Below are 25662 nucleotides of genomic sequence, written 5' to 3' on the forward strand. Positions count from 1 at the left end.
GGGGAATTGAGTTTCAGGTCTATGCGGCGTACATCCGTTTACATTACGGGCCAAAAACTTTTTTTTTTGTCTTTTGTGTTTCTCCCTTGTGATGGGATTTTGTAGGATGAACGTTGATATTTACAAGGGCACGGTGTGACCAGCTAGGTCTCAATTGGTCTGTAATAAGCTGGGCAGCACTGATATGGGCTTTACAGCGCTATGGTAATGTAGACACACTGACGGCGGTCTCGTGTCCGTCTCTCTGCACGTGACGCTTTTTCCACGTGCGCCTCGCGCACCTGAACCCCGCCGCCTGCTGCTGCGGGCGCGTGCCTCGAATTACCTGGCCTCGTTACATTATTCAGTCCTGTCGAGGCTCTCCGCACGGGGAGGGGTGGCAAGAGGTGAGGGTGACGCCGGGCTGAGTCACGAATCACGCGGTGGAGGGGTGGGGGCCAGCGATGGTGATGTCGATAGCAGCGGCGGTGGTGGTCGTGATGACATCAGCCCATGCGGGTCCCGTGAACTCGTAAGTGGTGGTGGGGGGGGTCCACGTGGGCGGACGCCGCCAATCGAGTCGGGTGGGCAGGCGACTTGGCCCGGGCCCTGCCTCGTAGCGTCTGGGCGGGGCCACGGGGCGACAGGGAAGCGAGAGAGGAGACACGGGCGCTCCCCATCCGCCTCGGCTACACACACACAGGGAGACACAGGGAGACACGCGGAGACGAGACAGACACACAGGGAGACACGCGGAGACGAGACAGACACACAGGGAGAGACGCGGAGACGAGACGGACACACAGAGACAGACACACAGAGAGACACGCGCGGCTACGCAGGCGGAGACGGCGCGGGCACCTGACATGGCCAACATGGGCTTCGGGGGGTTCGCGTGCGCCAAGAACGCGCTGTGCGTGCTCAACCTGCTGTACATGGTGAGTCGCGATACGGGGGAGCAGGGGGGCAGGGGGGGTACTCTGATCCCCCTCCTCTGCGACGCCCCCCCCCCTTCCCGCACCTCATTGTTCGCAATTCGCATCCCATCGGATCGTCTCCACCACCATCATCACCACCACCATCATCATCACCATCATCATCACCACCATCATCACCACCACCATCATCATCACCATCACCACCATCATCACCATCACCACCATCATCACCATCATCATCACCACCATCATCACCACCACCATCATCATCACCACCATCATCACCACCACCATCATCATCACCACCATCATCACCATCATCACCACCATCATCATCATCACCATCATCATTATCACCACCATCATCATCATTATCACCACCATCATCATCATCATCACCACCACCACCCCGCGGCATTCTAAGATCATCCCGATCCTGTCGACCCCCCCCACCGACAGGTTTTGGCGAGACCCCGTGGCCAAATGTCAGATGAGGTCCCTGTGAGCCCCCCCCACACACACCCTGCTGCTGTCTGTGAGACCCCGGGAGAAAATTGCCCCCCGTCTCTCAGCCCCCCCCCCCCCAGACCCCGTGTCGCCCCCCATCACCACCATCCCTCACCTCATCTCTCATCGTCCCCCGCATCGCTCACCCCCCCCCCCCCACTCGTCCGGGTGTTTCTGATTGTCAGAATGTGACCCCTACACGCTAGGCCCGAGTGTCACCACAGGATGGGGGTGGGGGGGTGCTGAAATGTGTTGTGTTGGGGTAGAGGGGGGGCTGGGGGGCTGGGTGGTTGGGGGTGGGGGTTGCTGAAATGTATTGTGTTGGGGTAGAGGGGGGGCAGGGGGGCTGGGTGGTTGGGGGTGGGGGTTGCTGAATGTATTGTGTTGGGGTAGAGGGGGGGCAGGAGGGCTGGGTGGTTGGGGGTGGGGGTTGCTGAATGTGTTGTGTTGGGGTAGAGGGGGGGCAGGGGGGCTGGGTGTTTGGGGTGGGGGTTGCTGAAATGTGTTGTGTTGGGGTAGAGGGGGGGGGCAGGGGGGCTGGGTGGTTGGGGGTGGGGGTTGCTGAAATGTGTTGTGTTGGGGTAGAGGGGGGGCAGGGGGGCTGGGTGGTTGGGGTGGGGGTTGCTGAAATGTATTGTGTTGGGGTAGAGGGGGGCAGGGGGGCTGGGTGGTTGGGGGTTGCTGAAATGTGTTGTGTTGGGGTAGAGGGGGGGCAGGGGGGCTGGGTGGTTGGGGGTTGCTGAAATGTGTTGTGTTGGGGTAGAGGGGGGGGCAGGGGGGCTGGGTGGTTGGGGTGGGGGTTGCTGAAATGTATTGTGTTGGGGTAGAGGGGGGCAGGGGGGCTGGGTGGTTGGGGGTTGCTGAAATGTGTTGTGTTGGGGTAGAGGGGGGGCAGGGGGGCTGGGTGGTTGGGGGTTGCTGAATGTATTGTGTTGGGGTAGAGGGGGGCAGGGGGGCTGGGTGGTTGGGGGTTGCTGAAATGTGTTGTGTTGGGGTAGAGGGGGGGCAGGGGGGCTGGGTGGTTGGGGGTTGCTGAATGTGTTGTGTTGGGGTAGAGGGGGGGCAGGGGGGCTGGGTGGTTGGGGGTGGGGGTTGCTGAAATGTGTTGTGTTGGGGTAGAGGGGGGGCAGGGGGGCTGGGTGGTTGGGGGTTGCTGAAATGTGTTGTGTTGGGGTAGAGGGGGGGCAGGGGGCTGGGTGGTTGGGGGTTGCTGAAATGTGTTGTGTTGGGGTAGAGGGGGGGCTGGGGGGGGGTTTCTCCGTGGACCCCAGGGGGGGGGTCTCGGCTCTCGCTACAAAGGGGGGCGGGGGGGGGTCGTCTCGCTTCTCGGGCGCACAAAGATAGCGGCCCTGTGACGTCACGGTCTGCGCATTCCCATGAACACAAACATCGAGACACACGCGCACGCCTTGATTCCAGTTCTGCTTTCGTCAGCTGCTGTTGTTGTGTTTGTTGGGTTGTTGTGTTTGTGGTTGTTGTTGTCGTCAGCCTTCGAAGCGGTTGTGGCTCTCAGCGTCGGGGTTCGTGTCGGTGGTGTTGTTTGTTGTTGTTGTTTGTTGTTGATGACGGTGGTGGGTTGTTGTTGTTGTTTACGGCCTCTTGCCGATTCAGCCCGGGGTTTGGCGAATTTAGGAGGCATCACGTGACGGGTGCGGACGGCTTGTGGAAGTGCTCGTCTAGCAGTGGACTGAGCATGGCTGATGATGATGATGAAGGCGTGGTCTGTTCGTGCCTCGAACGAAGCACTGCCACTGACCAAATTGAATAGAATCCATACCCCTTTGGGGCCGTCCATAAATGACGTCACGCACCTAGACATTTGTGACGAGGGGAGGGTTTTGAGAAATGTGACGTCACATCAAAATGCGCAACTTTAAATAAATGTAGACAACACGTTCTACTTAATGAAATAGCCTTTTTGATAAATATTTTCTCCTACAACATCAGAGTGCAGCAACACATTAAATACGCACTACAATGGCAATATTTTAAAGCGATTTGAAGCATGTTTTATTGTTTTGGGGGAGGGGGGCAGAGCTTTGTGACGTCATATTTGAGGAGGGGGGGGTCTGACTTTTTTGTGATGTCGTGTGACGAAGGAGGGGGGTCAAAAATCGTCCAAAATCGCGTGACGTCATTTATGGACGGCCCCTTTGTCAATGCATGCACTGCTGAATAAAGGGCTCTCGGTCACGTGTTGTCCGACCATACTTCACCGCGCTGGTCATTACGTGTTGTTGAAGGGGTGGGTTGGTGGGGGGTAGTCACACCGGCTCAGCTATCACTCGCCACTGATTGGAATCCATCTCGGGTCGCCAGGTTCATAGCGCAGTCCACCACCCGCTGAGCCACGGCCCCACCGCAGCATTCACTAAGGACAGCACAATAGTAATACAGTAAGCTGACGTTTCGATCAGGAGCTCCTTAATGCCCTCAACTTGATTATCCAACCGGTAGTCAATCTCTCTCCGCTATCGACTCTTAAAGAAGAGGGGTTTCTGGCGCCCGAAACGTCAGCCTATTGATGATGCTTGTTGAGGTGGTGGCCGTGGGTGATGGGAGAGAGAGGGATATTCATTGATCTCTTGTTCGCCAGGGCTGCCGACAGCGGCCGTGTGTTTTGTATTCGTATGGAGTCCGCGTGGCCAGTGGTTAGCGCCGCACTGCGCTGTGAACCCGGCGAAGCTCGGAGTCCCACTCACGGACACGGCTCACGTCGGTGGCGAGTGACATCTGAAAAAATAATGAGCGCTGTCACGAAGGCGCTATGTATAGCCAGCCTGTTGGCTTGGCTGTGGGGAAATGAATCTGATAACTCGACCCGAGCCGAGAGCCACCGCCACCGCGTGATGGACATTACGTGTTTACTGGTCAGGTAAACCAGCGACAGAGAGACGCCGTTCAGGTGTCGGCTTCATGATCAGGGACTCTATCGCTACCAAGCTTGCAAGCCTGCCAACTGGTCACTCTGACCGCATCATCTCAATGCGTCTACCACTTCGTGACCAACAACACGCAACGCTGCTCAGTGTGTACGCTCCAACTCTCCAGGCAGATCCCGCTGAAAAAGACAAGTTTTACTCCGACCTACGCAGCCTTCTGCAGGATATCCCAGCTGACGACAAGATTGTCATCCTTGGCGACTTCAACGCCAGAGTGGGCAGAGACTCGGAAACCTGGAAAGGCGTACTTGGAAGGCACGGCGTGGGCAGCTGCAACGACAATGGACGCTTGTTACTTGAACTCTGTGCGGAACAGCAGCTTTCCATTACCAACACCATCTTCCAGCAGAAAGACAGTCTGAAAACAACCTGGATGCACCCTCGGTCAAAACATTGGCATCTCATAGACTACATCCTTGTGCGCCAGCGTGACCTAAAAGATGTCTTTCACACCAGGGTAATGCCCAGCGCCGAGTGTCACACAGACCACCGTCTTGTCCGCTGCAAACTCAGCTTTCACTTTAAACCCAGACCAAGAAACGGTGGCGCCCCGAGGAAGAAGCTCAAAGTCTGCAGCCTTCAGTCTGCCGCGGTCAAAGCAGCTTTCCAGAAAAGCCTACGATCTAGGCTAGAGGAACCGAGCTGCCTAGGAGACTCGCCTCCAATTCCTGAAGTGCTGTGGGACCGCATCAAAACTGTTGTTCTGCAAACATCTGAAGATACCCTCGGATTCTCCACGAAGAAAAACAGAGATTGGTTCGATGAGAACAACTTAGAAGTCCAGGAGCTGCTGTCAAAGAAGAGATCAGCACACCAGGCCCACCTGGCACGACCATCCTGCCCGCACAAAAAAGCAGCCTTCCGCCTGGAATGCAGCACCATCCAGCGCAAGCTTCGAGAGATTCAGAACGAGTGGTGGACCAACCTCGCAGTAAAAACTCAGGTTTGCGCTGATACTGGCGACTACAGGGGATTCTACGAAGCCCTAAAAGCGGTATATGGCCCCTCGTACCAAATCCTGAGCCCCCTGCGGAGTGCAGACGGGAAAAACTGCTCACTGAAAAGGACTCAATCCTGAACCGCTGGTCTGAGCACTTCTACACGCTCTTCAATGCTAGCCGCTCAGTCCAAGAACCAGCGATTGACCGCATCCCACAACAACCAGTGAAAACCGAACTGGATGTGGCACCAACATTACAAGAGACTGAGGAAGCCATTAAACAGCTGAAGAGTGGTAAAGCTGCAGGAGTCGATGGCATCCCTCCTGAAGTATGGAAGAACGGAGGCCCAGCACTGCACACCAAACTCCATGAATTCTTCGTCTGCTGCTGGGAGCAGGGTAAACTCCCTCAAGATCTCAAACATGCAGTCATCATCACCCTGTACAAGAACAAAGGGGAGAAATCAGACTGTTCCAATTATCGTGGCATAACACTTCTGTCCGTCGCCGGCAAAATCCTCGCAAGAGTACTGCTGAATAGACTGGTACCCGCAATAGCTGAATATCACCTCCCAGAGACCCAGTGTGGCTTTAGAGCCAACCGGGGAACCACAGACATGGTGTTTGTCCTGAGGCAGATTCAGGAAAAGTGCCGGGAGCAAAACAAAGCACTGTACGTCACCTTTGTGGACCTGACAAAAGCGTTTGACACCGTGAGCAGGCAGGGACTTTGGAAAATCCTGGACAAGCTAGGCTGCCCACCGAAGTTCCTCACCATGATTGTCCAGCTTCATGAAGATCAGCTTGGACAAGTCAGAAATAGCAACAATCTCTCGCAGCCCTTCCCTATTGCAAACGGCGTGAAACAGGGCTGTGTTCTTGCTCCCACGCTGTTCACCATTTTGTTCAGCATGATGCTCCAGCAGGTCACAGAGGACCTCGACGACGCTGATGGCGTATACATCCGTTTTCGTCTCGATGGGAGCGTGTTCAACCTGAGGCGTTTGCAGGCCCACACAAAGACCATGGAGCAACTGATCAGGGAGCTGCTTTATGCTGACGATGCCGCCCTCCTTGCTCATACAGAGGCAGCTATGCAGCGAATTACGTCCTGTTTCGCGAAAACAGCTCAGATCTTCGGCCTTGAAGTCAGCCTGAGGAAGACTGAAGTTCTTCATCAGTCCGCACCCCATGAGGAGCACCATCCACGAAGCATCTTCATTGAACAAACATAACTGAAAGCTGTCCACCAGTTCAGCTACTTGGGGTGCGTCATCTCGTCTGACGCCAAGATCGACAACGAAGTCGACAACAGGCTGGCCAAGGCAAACAGTGCATTTGGCAGACTATACAAACGTGTCTGGAACAACAGAAACCTTAAAAGAGCCACGAAGGTCAACGTCTACAAAGCTGTTGTGCTGACCACTCTCCTGTATGGCGCTGAGTCCTGGGTCACGTACCGTCGTCACCTGAGTCTCCTCGAGCGTTTCCATCAGCGCTGCCTCCGCACAATCTTCCATATTCACTGGAGTGACTTCGTCGCCAACACTGAAGTCCTCAAGTCAGCGAAGGTCATCAGCATCGAGGCCATGGTCCTCAAGACACAGCTTCGTTGGGCAGGGCACATCGCCAGGATGGAGAACCACCGCTTGCCTAAGATCGTGCTGTATGGGGAACTGTCCTCTGGCCATCGCGACATAGGGGCACCACGAAAGCGATACAAAGACTCCCTGAAGAAGTCCCTCACTGCTTGCTGCATCGATCACCGTCAGTGGGCAACACAAGCAGCTGATCGCAACTCCTGGCGGCACACAGTCCACCAGGCCACCTCCTTCTTCGAAGATACCCGCAGGGCCCGTATGGAGGACAAAAGGAGAAGGAGGAAGAACCATGATCCCTCAGCACCCATCCCAGATGAGACCTATACTTGCAGCTGTTGTGGCAGAACCTGCTTGTCCCGCATAGGCCTCTTCAGCCACCAGCGTGCCTGCAGAAGATGTGGATGTCCTTCCTAGATCTTCGTTCGCGAAGCCAAGCCATGATGGGGTTGTTGTTGTCGTCAGCCTTCGAAGCGGTTGTGGCTCTCAGCGTCGGGGTTCGTGTCGGTGGTGTTGTTTGTTGTTGTTGTTTGTTGTTGATGACGGTGGTGGGTTGTTGTTGTTGTTTACGGCCTCTTGCCGATTCAGCCCGGGGTTTGGCGAATTTAGGAGGCATCACGTGACGGGTGCGGACGGCTTGTGGAAGTGCTCGTCTAGCAGTGGACTGAGCATGGCTGATGATGATGATGAAGGCGTGGTCTGTTCGTGCCTCGAACGAAGCACTGCCACTGACCAAATTGAATAGAATCCATACCCCTTTGGGGCCGTCCATAAATGACGTCACGCACCTAGACATTTGTGACGAGGGGAGGGTTTTGAGAAATGTGACGTCACATCAAAATGCGCAACTTTAAATAAATGTAGACAACACGTTCTACTTAACGAAATAGCCTTTTTGATAAATGTTTTCTCCTACAACATCAGAGTGCAGCAACACATTAAATACGCACTACAATGGCAATATTTTAAAGCGATTTGAAGCATGTTTTATTGTTTTGGGGGAGGGGGGCAGAGCTTTGTGACGTCATATTTGAGGAGGGGGGGGTCTGACTTTTTTGTGATGTCGTGTGACGAAGGAGGGGGGTCAAAAATCGTCCAAAATCGCGTGACGTCATTTATGGACGGCCCCTTTGTCAATACATGCACTGCTGAATAAAGGGCTCTCGGTCACGTGTTGTCCGACCATACTTCACCGCGCTGGTCATTGCGTGTTGTTGAAGGGGTGGGTGGGTGGGGGGTAGTCACACCGGCTCAGCTATCACTCGCCACTGATTGGAATCCATCTCGGGTCGCCAGGTTCATAGCGCAGTCCACCACCCGCTGAGCCACGGCCCCACCGCAGCATTCACTAAGGACAGCACAATAGTAATACAGTAAGCTGACGTTTCGATCAGGAGCTCCTTAATGCCCTCAACTTGATTATCCAACCGGTAGTCAATCTCTCTCCGCTATCGACTCTTAAAGAAGAGGGGTTTCTGGCGCCCGAAACGTCAGCCTATTGATGATGCTTGTTGAGGTGGTGGCCGTGGGTGATGGGAGAGAGAGGGATATTCATTGATCTCTTGTTCGCCAGGGCTGCCGACAGCGGCCGTGTGTTTTGTATTCGTTTGGAGTCCGCGTGGCCAGTGGTTAGCGCCGCACTGCGCTGTGAACCCGGCGAAGCTCGGAGTCCCACTCACGGACACGGCTCACGTCGGTGGCGAGTGACATCTGAAAAAATAATGAGCGCTGTCACGAAGGCGCTATGTATAGCCAGCCTGTTGGCTTGGCTGTGGGGAAATGAATCTGATAACTCGACCCGAGCCGAGAGCCACCGCCACCGCGTGATGGACATTACGAAGATTTGCAGCGGCAGCGAAAATCAATGCAGCAGCATGGGCATCACCGGGGGGGGGGGGCGGGGGGGGGGGGTCGAGTGTCCAGTGATATCACAAGCACGGCGTTGAGCCGCTTGCATGGTGAGGAGTGTTTGAACCCATCTGTGATATTCTCGGTGAACTCCATGTTCATCATTACACACTCCCCGGAGTTGATCATCATTTGTGTAATTAACTCTTTATAATTTGATGACTCACGGGCAGTAGAAGGCAGTGCAGAATACTACGTTGTTGTACTATACTTCGATGCGCCGACATCTATGCTCCCCGCCTTCACAAACCGGGACGGTGAAGTATGGTCAATAACCCAAACGACCCGCGGGCTACCTGGCCACATGATAAAATCTCATCGATGTGGCTTATCACACGCTGGAATTTATCGTAGCAGCCAAATAATCTAAACGCCTGTTGATTCTAAATGTGGAGGGGAAAAAAAGACCCCAAAGGGCCCAGAGACAAATCCACGTGACCACGGGCAGAGAGAACACTCAAGACTCCAAATATAGAATTGGTATCGTCAGGGTCTGGGGTCGAACCCATGGCCCTGCTTACTGGCCGAGGGAAATAACCAGCGCCGGATTATCCTAGTTGCAAAAGTAGCTACATATGCTACGGGCCCCGCACTTTCAAGGGCCCTGCGCTAAATGCTTTCAAGCTATCAATTCCGGTTCAGTGATTCTGCACTTGCTCTATTACTAGAGTACTATACCGCCTTCAATGTTTATGAACGACTGGGTGTTTAAGGTTAGCGATTTATCGTATTATCTGACTGTATAGCAAATGAAAACATAGTTATGTTAATGTAACGTTCTAATTTTTCACATTAACATCACTATCCCCGCCCAGTTCGTTGATGACCCTTGGGCTACACACATTTTGATGACGAACGCTTGTGTTGCGATCGAAACGTCGTAGTTTTTATTATTTTCTGTTATTTTCTTTGAACCTATCTACGTGACTTTACGGAAAGACCCAAAGAATATGATTTCCTGCAGCCACGAAAGCTTTAAGTCAAGATTTCTGGGTGATTATCGTAGGTAACGCTACAGGGCCCGCATGAGCTTAATCCGGCACTGGAAATAACATCGCGTCACCGCGGCGCCCCTGGTCTGACAGAATGTAGCATTACAGCCGCGTCTCCGGGTGTCCGTGTTTTGGTTTGTTGTCAAACTCTGCGTAAAAAAAATGCTAAGAACACAAATTCAGTTTTCGTTCCCATCAGCCTTGGGGCCTCGTTTTGCAGCATCACGTGTTTAAGCAGCGGACCCTGGACCGGTTTTGACCTTTCTTGAGTCTCATCAGCAGTCTCATAAGCTGGCAAAAACTGATGGAATATAATGTTATTTTAGCAAATGCAAGGGTGCCTCGATTGGATTCATTAAAAATCAATGCCTCCGCTCGAGTCGTGTGTACGATTATATCCGACACGCGTTTGGGGCGGGTTAGCTATGAGGGCACCACGGTGGCGAGATGTTGCCGGTCTCGCCTGCTATGCAGGAGGCTATGGGTTTGACCCCGACCCAGACGCCTGTATATTTGAAGTTGCATATTCTCCCAGTGGTCATGTCGATTTCTCTCCGGGTCCTCCGATTTTTCTCTTCACATTTAGAGACACGCGCTTAGAGTATTTGGCTGCTGTGCATGTCCACGTGATAAGCCACTATCGTTGAGCTATCATTTGTGGCAAAGGTCGCTTCTGATAAAGAGCTATATAGCTTAGTGGGCCTTACCTGGTGAAATAAAAAAAATAGTTTATAGTTTTTACACTGCGTTACAAACCTGTTGACCTGGGTTCGATTCACGACCACAGCTAACATCGGTGTTGAGCAATTTCGGAACCGATACTGGGCACCCTCCACCCCGTTTCACCAACCCACGCTGATGAGAGTGGTGAAGTATGTTCAAACAACCTCCTTGAGACTGACAGGGTGTGGACACGTGCTGTCAGATCGGTGCAGCGATACATTCGGCACAAGCGGCACAATGAAAGGATCGACGATTGAATGGAATCGCAATGATTCATCGACTAACATTGTTGTCGCTCGCTTTGTTGCTGTTACGTAATGGAGGGGAGACCTCTTCCTTGTCTGTCCGTTCATCAAGAGCTCGCTCGCGAGGGGGCTTTCTGTACGAGTCACGGCTCTCGGAGACGGGGGAAGGGCGTGCACGCGGTAGCAGAGATTGCAGCATGTCACGAGTTAAGGTTGGAGCAAGGTTGGCTTGTAAAGCTACCTTACCTACCTACTACCTGTCTTCCTGCAATAAACACACGGGGCATGCAGGCGTTGTCGGAATGCCAAGACGTTTGCCTGCAGCGGCGGCGCATTCGCCGACAGTGTACGTGTACAACCCCTGTTGCCAATCTGCTGCTGGATGAAGAGAGCCTCCCCGATGCCATGCGGGGCTGTGGGCCTTATCTGGCCATACTTCACCACCGCCGGCCAGTGCGGAGCTGGGCGAAGGTTTCGCTGCAGTGCCCTCTGCCGCCCGCAAAGACACAGATCCCAAATCCCCCCCTCTCCCCCTGTAGCCTGGACGTACTGTTGGGTCAAGTGCTGTTCGTGAGCACCTATTGAAGAAGCGTGGGACACGGTGGGGGGGTCCACTACCATAGCTGACGCCTTTGCCTCATCAGTGCTGATGTTTAAACTGCGACAGGCACTCATTTAGGGCCGAGTCGACCTAGGAGAGGTGCGGGACCGGTTCAGATGTGCACACGAATCTGCGACGCAGAATCGACAACAGGGTATCAGTTAACCACTGTCCACACACACACAAAGACAAATATCCCCATATCGTGTGAACAGACTGTTGGGGCAAGTGCTGTTTAGCGAGCACACATGAAGGTCGGCATGGCACACGAAGCGGTGGGTGGTCAACACCACGCCCAGTCGTCTTTGTCGTCCCAGTGCTGATGTCTAGATTACACACCACTCCAGGTTCTTTGCTCATTTAGGGCTGAATCGACCTAGGGAACACACAGGACCACTGTTATTGGTCGTGAACAAGAATCGTACTTGGGTAGCCCGATTCGTAGCGCAGCACTGCACTAACTACTATGCCACCGCTCCTCGCACATCCACACACGCCGTGCACGAATCAACCTGCATGATCCAGCACAACAGCGCATATTTGCCTTGTTGTGCAATGTGGTTGTACTGCACCTGATGGCGACACGGCAGTCATGTGGCTTTCTTGCATTCAACGCCAGGCAACCACACAACAACAACAACATACGTTTACATGCCGACACTCTACTGATGAGACTCGGGCAAGTCGAAATCATGTCCTGCTCCGTGTGTTATGTCCTGTAATGCGGGGCGCCGCGGTGGCTATGAGATATTAACTCCCTCGCCTGGTATACAGGAGGTCGTGGGTTCGATCCCGACCCTGATGCCTGTTGTATATTTGGAGTTTTAATGTTCTCCCCGTGGACGTGTGGATTTTTCTCCTGGTCCTCCGGATTTTGAGCTATCATTTGTATCCAAGTCGCTTCTGAAAGAGAGGTATTTATAGTTCAGTTGGCCTTACCTGGCAAAATAAAAAAATATTTCAGTTGTAAGAGTTTAGTTTGTAGTTCTCTGTGTACGCAGTCAGCTCAAAGCCATGACGCATGTTTTTCCCTATTGCAGGTGATTATGCAATAGCTCGAATGAATTAAGGAATATCTCACAGTAGAATTTGTTTACGCAAACAAACGCTTCACAGTTGCTCCATAATAGTTTCACTAAGGATGCAAGCACCCCTTGCTTAGCTGGAATCGTCTCACTAAGTCGCTAATTCACAGAAACAAATCCCCGTCGTCTCGTGCACTCGGGCGCCAGGCGGGACAAGGTGTCTCCCAACGTCGATGGACATTGGGTGGTGTGATACATTTTTTGGAGGCTCTGAATCAGTGGTAGAAATTCCACGTTCCTATCGTAGGTTTTGGGGGGAGGGGGGGCAGTTAATCCATCATCGAGTTTCCGTTAAGCGGTACTCGCTTTCTCGGACTTGGGAGGGATGATGTGCTGAGTCGACTACCAATCGATATTTGAATTCATGACCTGATTTTTAGTCGAGCAATCTCTTCACCGTGCCTTTAACATATTCGTTACGGATGCTCCGACACTTTCCCAACCCCATGAACCACCATGTTTATTATCATCCATTTCTGCTCAGATGCGCTTCTGCGGCCGTCTGGAACGCTCTTCCTTTTGATGTTAGGAAACCACTGGAACAATCCACTTTCAAATCTAGATAGAAAATCATTTCTTTAGAATGGCTTTTTGTTGTTTATTTTAGTTTCTTGTGCTTCTCCCGCACCTCCGATTAGCGCGGTCGGCTACGTACAGCTTGAAAGAAGTTCAACTTGCACGCATGCTCCGTTCCCTCCGGCCACTCACTTCGTTCCGTCCAAAAACAACCTAAAAAAAATTACTTCTCCTTCACTGTACAAGCCTCCCACGTGGTGCTCGTGGCTTCTTCCCTGTGTCCTACAGTGTAGCGGTTAGCGTGCTGCACTACGAACCCTGCGACCCGAGTTCGATTCCCGCTCACGGCCACCTACACCAGTGACGATTATTTTAACCGGTACTGGGTCTCCCCTAGGTCGACTCAGCCTCAAACGAGTACCTGGTGCGGTGTGTAAAATCATTCCCATTGGGGAGACAAAGGCGCTCGGGCGTCGGGCTCACCACCCACTCTCTCGTGTACCCTTGCGGGCCTTCATAGGGGCTACTCACTACAGCACTTGCCCCAACAGTCTGTTATGGGCTATATGGGAGATCTTTGTCTTTGTACAGTATATAAATACTGTAATGAAGAAGACTGATGCTCTGAACCACTGTGTACCCATAGCCTCCCACCAAATATCACTCCTACACTTTACTCACCCGCAGTGACCCAGCGTGGTGAAGTATGGTATAAAAACACACACGACCTCGCACGGCGTGGCGCGGGGGAAGCCCTCATCCAGCAGTGGATCGGCAAAAAGTGCCGCACGTGCACGAGATGAGACACGGGTGACGGTGTACCTTGGCGGGTTTTCGCCTGGGTAAAAAAAAATCGGGCAGGATGGGCGTACGGGAGATGGAGCGTTGGGACCGGCCGATGTGCGGGGGCTGGGCGGTCTGTCGCATCGCCGCGGCCGTGAAGGATGGCGCGACGGCTTTGGGGAGGGCCTTCCTCCAGCAGCGGATCGATCGCGGCTCGCGGCCGACGTTGATGAGCCGGTGGGTGGACTGTGCGCAGGTGGTGGGGCTGCTTCTCATCTGCGTGGCCGCATACGCCAAGGGGATCGGAGTGGTGTCCAGCATCCAGATCATCGGTGGAGTCATCGCCGTGGGCTCCTTCCTCTTCCTCATCTCCATCCTGGGCCTCGTGGCGGCGGTGCGGCACCACCAGGTCCTGCTCTTCTTCGTATCCTTTCCACGGCCCCCTCCCCACTAACAACTACCTCGCCTGGTATACAGGAGGCTGTGGGTTCGATCCTGACCTCGATGCCTGTATATTTGGAGTTTTCACGTTCTCCCCGTGGTCATGTGGATTTTTCCCTGGGTCCTCTGGTTTTTAACTCAACATTTAGAAACATGCATTTATTTGTCCACACGATAAACCACTTCATTGGGATATCATTTGTGGCCAGGTCGTTTCTGAAAAAGATCTGTATAGCTCAGTGGGCCTTACCTGGTAAAATAAAAAAAAAAATGTTTTTTTGTACCTCCCTGACAAGCTACTAGACCACTGAACCAAACACCACATCACTCACCCATTCATCAACTCAAACACTCATCTGCACCTCCGATTAGCACGGTTGGCTACATACGGTGCGAAAGAAATTCAACATACACACTCACCCAAACACTCACAGACCCACCCGACCACTCAACCACCCAGCCACTCAAAAACACTCACTCAACCACCCACCCAAATATGAGACCACTTCACCATACACACACACACACACGACTGCACACCAAACCACTCATCCAATCACCCACTCAACCACCCGTCCACCAGTCTATCCAGCAGAGACGCACGCGAACTGTGGTCAACAGCCAACAGCAAAAGTCTGCGTACCTCGCTTCGCTGTTGCCACCGACATCTTGGAAGATGGAACGGCAACGACTGCAACTACCATGCATCTCACTGGCCTGGCCACTAGGGTTGCTACGAACCATTGATTTAGCACCACCGATTCTGAGGCTCAGGGGGAGTCCGCACCCTTGTTAGGTCAGCACGCTGACCTTGCAATCTAGAGGTCGTCGGTTCGATTGCAACTCGGGGGCCAGGGCAGGCAATTGAGACGGCGATTCACGTTTCTTAAATCCAGAATCAGAATATTTTTTTCAGAATCAGAATCTTTTATTTCTTTATTTTCACAGATGTCCAGTAGTGGCGGGGTAGCAAGTTACAACAAAAATACACAAAAACAATAAGAGTGCAAAATAGAGGAAAAGGTAAGAAAGTCATGGAAAAGAAACAAATAAATAAAGTGTATAAGTTTTATATGAGTTTTCTAAAATAAAGTAGAAAAATGCCCCCCCAACACTCACCGCCTCTGTCCACCCAGCAGGTCACGTGTGGTGGGGTAAAGTGTGGGTACTGCCACATCTTCCAGGATGTGTATCCATCGTGGAAGAGTAGACCAAAACACCCCGTAACGAGAGCGTCCTCGAGCCGAGGAGGCCTCTCCGCCACCGGTGAGCAAAACATTGCGGGGCTCCAATAATCCCTCCAGCCACTCGTGGCCGCTATGTTTCTCCACAATCGATTTTAAATGCGTCAATCGATGCCCTGCCAGAGTGAGGCCATGTGTCCTCGCCGTGTGTGTGCGCGTGGTCACGGCCTGGACAAAGAAGCTGTGTCAGCCACCCTTAACTCCTCCTCCACCTCCTCGTCTTCGTCCTCCTCATCAGTACATGCTCATCCTCATCGTGCTCTTCCTCGTGCAGCTGAGCGTCTCCTGCGCCTGCCTGGCTCTCGACCGCATCCACCAGGTGGGTGAGAGAACAACCACGGGGTCTGGAAGAGCGACACGCTCCGGAGAGTAAGACGCACCCCAAACTTGTGCCCGGCGTCAATAGCGTTATACACATCTGGTCACACACACACGCGCTTGCGCGTGGGCAGCTACCGGACTTTAAGATGCACCCCTAGCTATCGGCTTACATACAGAGAGGGGAGGAGGTGCCTCTTGTCGTCCAGAGAATAATGGTATTAGATGACGCATCAGGTGAGAGTTGTGCTGAACCATATCCCATTCTGAGACGCGCAAGCGGTTAGCGTTAATTTTATTTAGAGAGGCCTAGCACCGTTGTTATTAAAGACATTGTATTCACCGCAGAGAACCGTAGCGACACGACCGCGCTCTATGAGACTGTGCCACGTGCACTCCCACATGGCCTTGTGGGAGCCTCGGTACCCATGAAGTTATTTGAGTTTTTCTTCCAATGCCTTTCCGATGGCGTATGTGTACGTCATCGGAATGGGAAAGGGTTAATATCACGAAGCTATTTTCAACCCTGAAAACTCTATGGGGATGGTAACATGAGTTAGATATGACCAAAGCACCAATGAGATTAACGCGCAGAAAACAACATTTCGGTCACTGTTGTTTTTGGACGAGGTCAGTGGTTATCGGTCGTGCAGAGCTCGTAATCCATACCAGGGCTCGCTGGCTGCTCTCTAACAGAAAGAGCCCTTTCTTTACCTCTGCATGACGAACGTTAGCCAAGCAAGTGCTGTGGCTGTCTGATTTATAGACGGGCAGATGAAGTTTATTTTTTGAAAGATTTGGATCAACATTGGGCTGGAGGAAATCCACCAGGCAGCGTGGCAGCGTGATCCATTCTGCTGGTCCGCGGCCCACCACAAAAGGCCGTGACCAACAAAGTGCCCGGATGAATTTAACCCCGTCATACACTCGATACGTAAAGTACTAGCGCCATCTCTTGTTAGACGTTATTGAGTATTTTTTTGCATGTCATACACTTGACACGTAAAGTACTAGCGCCATCTCTTGGTAGAAGGTTTTTTTTTGCGTGAATTTTTCATTGGCGATTTTTGCCATCGGCCGCAAAGAAAATTGCTGCACACTTGCGACGTCATTGTTTGTTGGAATTTCTCCTGCGATCCACCACAAAATGTATCTTTGCGATCATCCACACGTGGATCGTGATGGCCCCATTGAGAGTTAGATCGCACAGACTCCGATCAAAACACCCGGAACATGTCCAGCCTCGTCAGATCTCAAAAGCTAAGCAGGTTGGAGCCTGGATTACGCTGGGTTGGGCGACCACCTTGCAAAAACGGTGGCGAGATGTTAACTACCTCGTCTGGTGTACGGGAGGTCTTGAGTTCAATTCCAACCCCGACGCCTGCTGCTGTATATTTGGAATTTGCGTGTCTCTCTCCCCGTGGCGGCATGGATTTTTCTCCGGGTCCTCCGGTTTTTCCCTCCACATTTAAAAACACGTTTAGAGTATTTGGCTGCTATATATTTCCACGTGATAATCCACTTAGTTGAGTACTAATTTGTGACAGCTTGCTTCTGAAAGAGCGCTATATAGCTCAGCGGGGCCTTTCCTGGTAAAATATATTTATAAGAATAGTGAAATATAGTAGCACTGTGTCCTGTTGACTGTGTGGCGCGTGCCCTGTGGACCTCCGCAGATAAACCTGCTGCACATCGGCTGGAACAACGCGTCTCCCGCCACGCGCAACGACATCCAGACGCACTTCCACTGCTGCGGATTCAACGACACCGCGCAGGCCACTAACTGCACCAAGGTCGGGCGCGCTGATGACTCCTAACAGGGAGAAACCTCCTGGGTGGGGTTCGACTGGAATTAGGGGGTAGTCGGGGTTAGGGTTGCCACATATCTGGGGGTTTCACCTGGATTGTCCGGCGAATGGCATCTGTGTGTGGTGGCTAGCATCAGGATTTCATTTGTGCCGAGATCTGGTGCTGGTTATTGTGTTTTTGTATGGGCTGGAGAGCGGTGGCGCAGTGGTTAGCGCAGTGTGCAACGACTACAAGTCACCCGGGTTCGATTGCTGCTCACGACCTACCTAGTTCGACTTAAATGAGAACCTGGTGCGGTGTGTAGCAAACATCACTACTGGGGAGACAAAGGCAGCCAGGCGTAGTGTTGGCCACCCACCCCTTCGTGTGCCGTTCCGGCCTTCATAAGGTGTTGCTCGCTGACAGCACTTGCCCCAACAGTCTGTGGAAGGCTACATGGGGGATCTTTGTCTTTGGTACAGGGCTCTTCTCCATGCCTGGACGTCTTGCAGAGTTTCTCGGAGCAGGTGCTGCAGGTGGCGGGCGGCGTGGGCCTCTTCTTCTCCTTCACCGAGGTCAGCACCACCTCACCACTCACCACTCACCACCACTCACCACCGCCACTCACCACAGCCACTCACCCCCGCCACTCGCCACCACTACGCACCACTCGCCACCTCACCACTCACCACTCGCCCCCGCCACTCACCACTCACCACCGCCACTCACCACCACTACGCACCACCACCATTCACCACCACCACTCACCACCACCACTCACCCCCGCCGCTCACCACAGCCACTCACCCCCGCCACCCGCCACCACTACGCACCACTCGCCACCTCACCACTCACCACTCACCCCCGCCACTCACCACTCACCACCGCCACTCACCACCACTACGCACCACCACCATTCACCACCACCACTCACCCCCGCCACTCACCACCGCCGCTCACCACCGCCACTCACCCCCGCCACTCACCACCGCCGCTCACCACCGCCGCTCACCACCGCCGCTCACCACCGCCACTCGCCCCCGCCACTCACCCCCGCCACTCACCACCGCCGCTCACCACCGCCGCTCACCACCGCCACTCGCCCCCGCCACTCACCACCGCCGCTCACCACCGCCGCTCACCCCCGCCGCTCACCACCGCCACTCACCATCGCCGCTCACCACCGCCGCTCACCACCGCCGCTCACCACCGCCACTCACCCCCGCCACTCACCACCGCCACTCACCACCGCCACTCACCCCCGCCACTCACCCCCGCCACTCACCACCGCCGCTCACCCCCGCCACTCACCACCGCCACTCACCACCGCCGCCCACCACCGCCGCCCACCACCGCCGCTCACCACCGCCGCTCACCACCGCCACTCACCACCACCACTCACCACCGCCACTCACCACCGCCACTGATCATCAGCACTCAACCCCGCCACTCACCACAGCCACTCACCACCCCCACTCACCCCCGCCACTCACCACCGCCACTCACCCCCGCCACTCACCACCGCCGCTCACCACCGCCGCTCACCACCGCCACTCACCACCGCCACTCACCACCGCCACTGATCATCAGCACTCAACCCCGCCACTCACCACAGCCACTCACCACCACCACTCACCCCCGCCACTCACCACCGCCACTCACCCCCGCCACTCACCACCGCCGCTTACCACCGCCACTCACCCCCGCCTCTCACCCCCACCACTCACCACCGCCACTCACCACCGCCACTCACCACCCCGCTCACCACCGCCGCTCACCACCGCCACTCACCACCGCCGCTCACCACCGCCGCTCACCACCGCCGCTCACCACCGCCACTCACCACCGCCGCTCACCACCGCCACTCACCCCCGCCACTCACCACCGCCGCTCACCACCGCCATTTACCACCGCCGCTCACCCCCGCCACTCACCCCCGCCACTCACCACCGCCACTCACCACCGCCGCTCACCACCGCCACTCACCCCCACCAATCACCACCGCCACTCACCCCCGCCACTCACCACCGCCACTCACCACCGCCGCTCACCACCGCCATTTACCACCGCCGCTCACCCCCACCACTCACCACCGCCACTCACCCCCGCCACTCACCACCGCCGCTCATCACCGCCGCTCACCACCGCCGCTCACCACCGCCACTCACCCCCGCCACTTACCACCGCCACTCACCCCCGCCACTCACCACCGCCACTCACCACCGCCACTGATCATCAGCACTCAACCCCACACCCCAATTCTCACCCCCACCATCCTATCATGGTGACTCGTCCCATGATCTTCACTCGTTGGTTCCTCCACCCATGTTGAGTACTCAGTCTCATACACCACACTGTGTATAACCACCACCATCACAATGTGTTCAACCACCACCACCACCACACTGTTCAACCACCACCACCACACCGTGTTCAACCACCACCACCACACCGTGTTCAACCACCACCACACTGTTCAACCACCACCACCATGTGTTCAACCACCACCACCAGGTGTTCAACCACCACCACCACACCGTGTTCAACCACCACCACCACACTGTTCAACCACCAGCACACTGTGTTCAACAACCACCACCACCACACTGTTCAACCACCACCACAATGTGTTCAACCACCACCACCACCACCACACTGTTCAACCACCACCACACTGTTCAACCACCACCACCACACTGTTCAACCACCACCCTGTTCAACAAACACCACAACACTCCCCTGTTTCTTCCTTCTCCAAAGGTCGTATGACTTTGCTCACTTCAAGAAACGCGTCAAATCTTATCCATGACAACTTTAATCTTGGCTGTTTGTTTCTGGCCACTTGGCGTTTTTTGGCCCTTTGGGCCCTGTAACTTAACGTGAATCCCCGCTTACCGCCAGCGGGTGGCGCTGTCCTCCTGGGCTCGGTCAGCGTCCGATTGCCCCCACGTGACCTCTATTCACACGTCACAGGGCGCGCGCATGGCAGACCGATCGATTTTTTTAAATTCTCCATAATTTATTCTTTAGGTGAATCCGCGTCATTAGCAACCCTCCACCAACCTGACATATTTATAGTTGTGTTTTAATTCATCAGAGCCTGAAATGTAGCCAAATTAAGTGAAAATTCACATGATATGGAATGGGATTTTTTTGTTGTGACCGGTGCTGAGACCATCTACTCAATATATTGAGAAGCCGGTGTAATCAGCTGACCCTGGAAATATTTCTGCACCCGGCACACAGCATCCAGTATATCCCCTCGCTATGGCCGTAGCTAACGTAGTCACATCCGGTTCTTCTTGGCTCACTCCGGATCTACCAGCGACCCGGAAAAAAACATTTACTCAAAGAGCTGAATGCCTCACAAGGTCGTGACCTGCTGCGATCGTCTCTGTCTCCACGCAGATCGTCACCGTGTGGCTCACCTGGCGCTTCAGGAACATGAAGGACCCGCAGGCCGATCCCAACGCCTTCCTCTAGCCGAGCGTCGCCTCTCCAGTCCACACCCCGGCACTCCCCCTCTCCTCTCCTGCCCCCCTTCCCCCGGCCCCCCTCCCCCGCCTCCCCACCACGACTCGTATTTGCCAGCGCCGTGCCGCTAAACTGCCTTTGCTCGATGTCAACCGCGCACGCGCGTGCGAGGAGTTGTTTGGCGGCGCTCGGGGGAAGCCGATTCTCCGGCCTCGCCACTGCGCTGCCACTCCTCTCGCAACGCCCTCATCAAAAGTTGCTCGTGGCGCTCGCTCGAAGGACGAGCGAGTCATCACGAGCACGCGATAACACACGCGTGCGCACTCACATCCGCAGACAACCCAGTAATTCTGGAACGTTGGACCAACGTTGGCATATTTACTGGGAAGCGGACACACACACACTAACGCACACACACGCATATGCATGTATACATGCACGCACACAAGACAAAAATCCCCTGTATAGCCTTAACAGACTTGGGGCAAGTGCTGGTAGCGAGCACCTATGAAGGCCGACATGGCACATGAAGGCGATGGGTGGCCAGCACCACGCCCGGCCGCCTTTGTATCCCGAGTGGCAATGTTTACACACCACACCAGGTACTCATTTAAGGCGGAGTTCACATGGGGAAGGCCCAGGAACGGTTTAGATAATCGTCACTGATGTTGGCCACGAGCGGGAATCGAACTCGGGTCGCCAGGTTCGAAGCGCGGCGTGCTAACCACTGAGCCACCGCTCCTCATACGTGCACATGTACACACATACTAAAGGTCACTTTCCTGGTCCCATTGGTTCTCACCTTGTTAAACAAAATAAACTTCACTAAAGCACACACACGCAATGAATAGTACACACGCACACACACCTAACCACCACGCACGTACACACACATGCGCACATGCACATTGACCTCTCTCTGAGCTTGGTTCACACCTTCTTTCACCCCAATCAAGTCCTCTGAAGGCATCATGCAGATGGCACTATGCCCGGGCCGCCTTTGTCTCTCCAGCACGTCATGTTTATTCACTATAGCAGCTATTCATGTACTTATTTGCACACACTCTTACGCATTCACACGCTAAGCACACACACACATACACACTGAGTACACATGCACACACTAAGTATACACGCGCATGGGCCCAGACAAAAGGCAGGTCGGCAACTTTAGAAGTTCACATCCGTGATGTTGGGTGGGGGGGGGTGAGACAAATGCGAGTGTTGGGAGGAGGGCAGGAGGGGGAGGTAGGATGAGCCTCACCATCCCAGAGGGTGAGGGCAGTGGTGTAACTACATCATCAGCTCAGGGGGTGCTGCAAACCGGTTAGGTGGGGCCCCCAACAGCGTAAACAACATCTCGTGGTGGTTGTCAAGGGGGCCCCCAACTGGTACCTTTGGCCACCAGGAGGCGTGGGCAAGGCACCCCGTGCCCCCACGCTCGTTACGCTACCTGGGTGAGGGCACCGATGATCCCGGTAGCGTCTCGCCCACAATGATGTTGGCGAGCCAGGCTGCCGGGCAGAGTGTGGGGGCTGCCAGTCTCATTGTTACAGTGGGTGAGATGGGGAGCATTCGGAAGCTGTCCGTGACCACCGATAGTAAAGGAGTGAGAGTCGTTGAAGGAAATTAATCTGAGTCACGTGACCGATCCACAAATGATAGCGTTGTAGGGCGAGGATCCGTCGGACACGGTGGTTGGTGACCTCCACGTCACTTGGACTCGGGGCTGGGTGGAGCGATCTCGACACACGGGGTAGGGAGAGGGGTTACATAGAGACGGACACAGAAGGGTGCCGTGGTGGCGAGATGTTAACTACCTCGCCTGGTATACAGGAGGTCGTGGGCTCGATCCCGATCTTGACGTCTGTATATTTGGAGTTTGCATGGTCTCCCCGTCATCGTGTGGATTTTTCTCCGGATCATCCGGTTTTTCCCTTCCCACTTAGAAACGTGCGTTTAGAGTATTTGGCTGCTATAAATTCCCACGTGATAAGCCACTTGGTTGAGCTATCATTTGTGGCCAGGTCGCTTCTGAAAAAGAGCTACGTAGCTCGGTGGGCCTTTCCTGGTCAAATAAAAAAATAGAGACAGAGCGGGTGGACACACGAGACAGACAAAAAACGACATTAAGAGAGACGCAGATAGACGGGTACAGACACTTTTGGAGCTTCGTAAATGAGTGAACGCGCCATCCACACCTGTACAGACATCACTGGCCCAGAGGGGCCCTGAGTGACCCTGAGTGACCCCGATGGCGATGGGCCCTGAGGGGCCCTGAGGGGCTCTGGGGGCCGGAGGGAGCCGGGCCAGGCTCGGTGGCCCCTCGGTTCCATTCCTCAGCATTCCAACACCAGCTCCATCAACGGAATCCACATTCACCCCTCTCTGATCGTGACTGTCACCAACAGACGACATCATCTGCAGATCTCAGTTTTAACCTGTTTGGAGAATATTGTGATGATTTATTCTTGACGTTTTTTCTATAATACCGTAGTAATAATAATGATAATACTGTAACAATACGGTAACAATACTAGTTATACCGATACCGTAGTAGTGCTGATGATGGTAATAATAACTGTAATCCTTTAATTTAACAGATCTCCCCCCCCCCCGACCGCCCAGTGAACATGAAACGTTGGGCCGACGTTGATCCAACAATTCCAACCACGTGCCCACGCTGGCCGAACGTCGGCACGTCCACTGGGCACTAGCATGAAGCGTGGCTTTTGTTTTGTAACGGCCGGGCGTGCTGCCCGTAGCGACCCGACCGTGCTGGCGCTCGATCGCACGATTCGGAGGCCTCTTGCGGCGGTCGCCCTGGGCCTCGCGCTCTCACCACGGGGGGGGGGGGGCAGCCGGGACGGTGACGCGTGGCGCACGCGCACGTGAGGATCTGTGGTTTTGACGCGCACGTGAGGATCTGTGGTCTTCACGTAGCGGACAACTCGATCCACCCAACTCCGGCTTCCCCCCTCTCCCCTCCTTGTCTACCGGCTTGCTTCACGCCGTCCACTCGTCAATCTCAAGCCACTCATGACGGCCTTCGGTGCCCTCGAGTGAAGTTGTTTGAGTAAGTTCCCGAGTAGTGACTTTGGCAGCGTGTGTTGGCCGTCCGTTACCGAAAGGCCGCGTGCGCGTGCGTGCGCGTGCGTGCGTGCGCATCCCCCGAGGTAGCGACGCGGTTGCCGTCGAGTGCAAGTTCGAGCGCGCGTAGGGTGTCATCAGCAGCAGCAGCGCGTTTCGATTTGTGTTGTTGAGAACACGCCACGCATTTCAGGTGTCGCCGGTCGTGTTTATAGGCGTGTGTGTGTAAATACCGCTAGGAGTGTCGGCGCGTTTGTTAGTATTTATTAAATCCACTTATTTAAGGCAACGCGCGCTGTGTGATGCTCGTGTGTGGGTCCGACGCGCGGAGCTGCGGCAACCGGGGGGAGGGGGCGGGAGCGAACCGTCGGCACCAGGAGCGAGCGAGTGGTGGTGGTGACTCACGACCGAACGAACGGAATCGTACATACTGGTCAGGAGTTAAACTCGGCCCTTTCCACCTCTGCGGCGTCAATAAAACTGTCATCCCCTTCCCCAGCGGTCGTCACTATGCACGTGACACTCAGTTGTCACGTGCATAGATTCGTGCGTGCCATGGTAATGTGGAATTTCCAAACCCTGGATTGGGGGCTGTGCACGGGAAATGAGGACCCCGAACACCGCACTCGTTTGGACAGGAAGCCACTTTGAGTTTAATATTTTAATTTACAGAAGCAACGGCTGCCAGAGCCGCACCTTAAGGCACAAGGAGTCACACACCAGGAGATATATTGCAGATATAAAGCAGGGCTGGCATGGATTGCCACTCGAGGTTACATTCATTCACTCCAGCCGGGGCAAAGTCTATGCTTGTGTAAAATCACCACCACATAAAAACAAAGGCAAAGATCCCCCGTATAGCCTATAACAGACGGTTGGGGCAAGTGCTGTTAGCGAGCACCTACGGAAGGCCGGCACAGGACACGGGTGGGTGGGTGGCCAGCAACCACGCACGGCCGCCTTTGTCTCCCCAGTGGCGACGTTTACACACCGCACCAGGTACTCATTTGAGGCTGATGCGACCTATTATACTGGTAGAAACTTGGTTACACCAGCCCACAGGGGATTATTGTGTCCGTCCGTCCGTCGTGCAGGGAGGGGCTGGGTGGGAGGGAAGGGCTGGGTGGGGGGTGGAGCTGGGTAGGGAGGGGCTGGTCACCCCGTGGTGCCCTTATAAAACTCAACGTTTAACCTACTCACGCCTGCTTGTGCCCGCCCTCAGTCGGGCATATTTGCGGAATACACCACGCGGCCGTTGACCCTGTAGGCCATTGACCGAGCAACCCAACGCTCCTACCAGCTCCCTCCGCAGGAATGTGTTACAGAGTGGCAATGCAAGGGATGAGCTCCTGCCATCGCCTTTCCTTTGGCCCCAAGCTGTGGCACCGATCGACGCTTCCAGGTCTCCCCGGAAAGAGACTCGGAGCGTCTCGGAAGGGCTGAAAATCGTGCGGAGGAGCAGGCTTGGAATTACAGTGAGAGACGGCGAGAAAAGAGGAACGGATTGGAGAACTTAACGCAGGGTCACATGCATCGTGTGTATGTAGAAC

At 54.5% G+C, this 25662-nt stretch overlaps 1 protein-coding gene across 1 annotated transcript; it reads left to right on the forward strand.

Annotated features, from left to right (window-relative positions):
- The first annotated feature begins 607 nt into the window (after positions 1-607).
- On the forward strand, positions 608-24401 carry LOC133344743 (tetraspanin-31-like). The gene is made up of 6 exons (XM_061554861.1): positions 608-917; positions 14014-14181; positions 15681-15761; positions 17437-17553; positions 18031-18123; positions 20957-24401. Exons 1-6 carry the CDS (start codon positions 846-848, stop codon positions 21029-21031), a joined length of 606 nt encoding a protein of 201 aa, XP_061410845.1. The 5' UTR covers positions 608-845; the 3' UTR covers positions 21032-24401.
- Positions 24402-25662: the final 1261 nt, after the last annotated feature.

This window comes from Lethenteron reissneri, chromosome 20 (assembly GCF_015708825.2).
Source record: "Lethenteron reissneri isolate LAM-NWPU_2019-01 chromosome 20, ASM1570882v1, whole genome shotgun sequence".
Lineage (NCBI taxonomy): Eukaryota > Metazoa > Chordata > Hyperoartia > Petromyzontiformes > Petromyzontidae > Lethenteron > Lethenteron reissneri.

Coding starts and splice junctions, on each gene's coding strand:
- LOC133344743 (XM_061554861.1), top strand. CDS start 846: ATGGCCAACATGGGCTTCGGGGGGTTCGCGTGCGCCAAGAACGCGCTG. Junction 918..14,013: donor TGCTCAACCTGCTGTACATG/GTGAGTCGCGAT, acceptor GACTGTGCGCAG/GTGGTGGGGCTGCTTCTCAT. Junction 17,554..18,030: donor AGGCCACTAACTGCACCAAG/GTCGGGCGCGCT, acceptor TCTTTGGTACAG/GGCTCTTCTCCATGCCTGGA.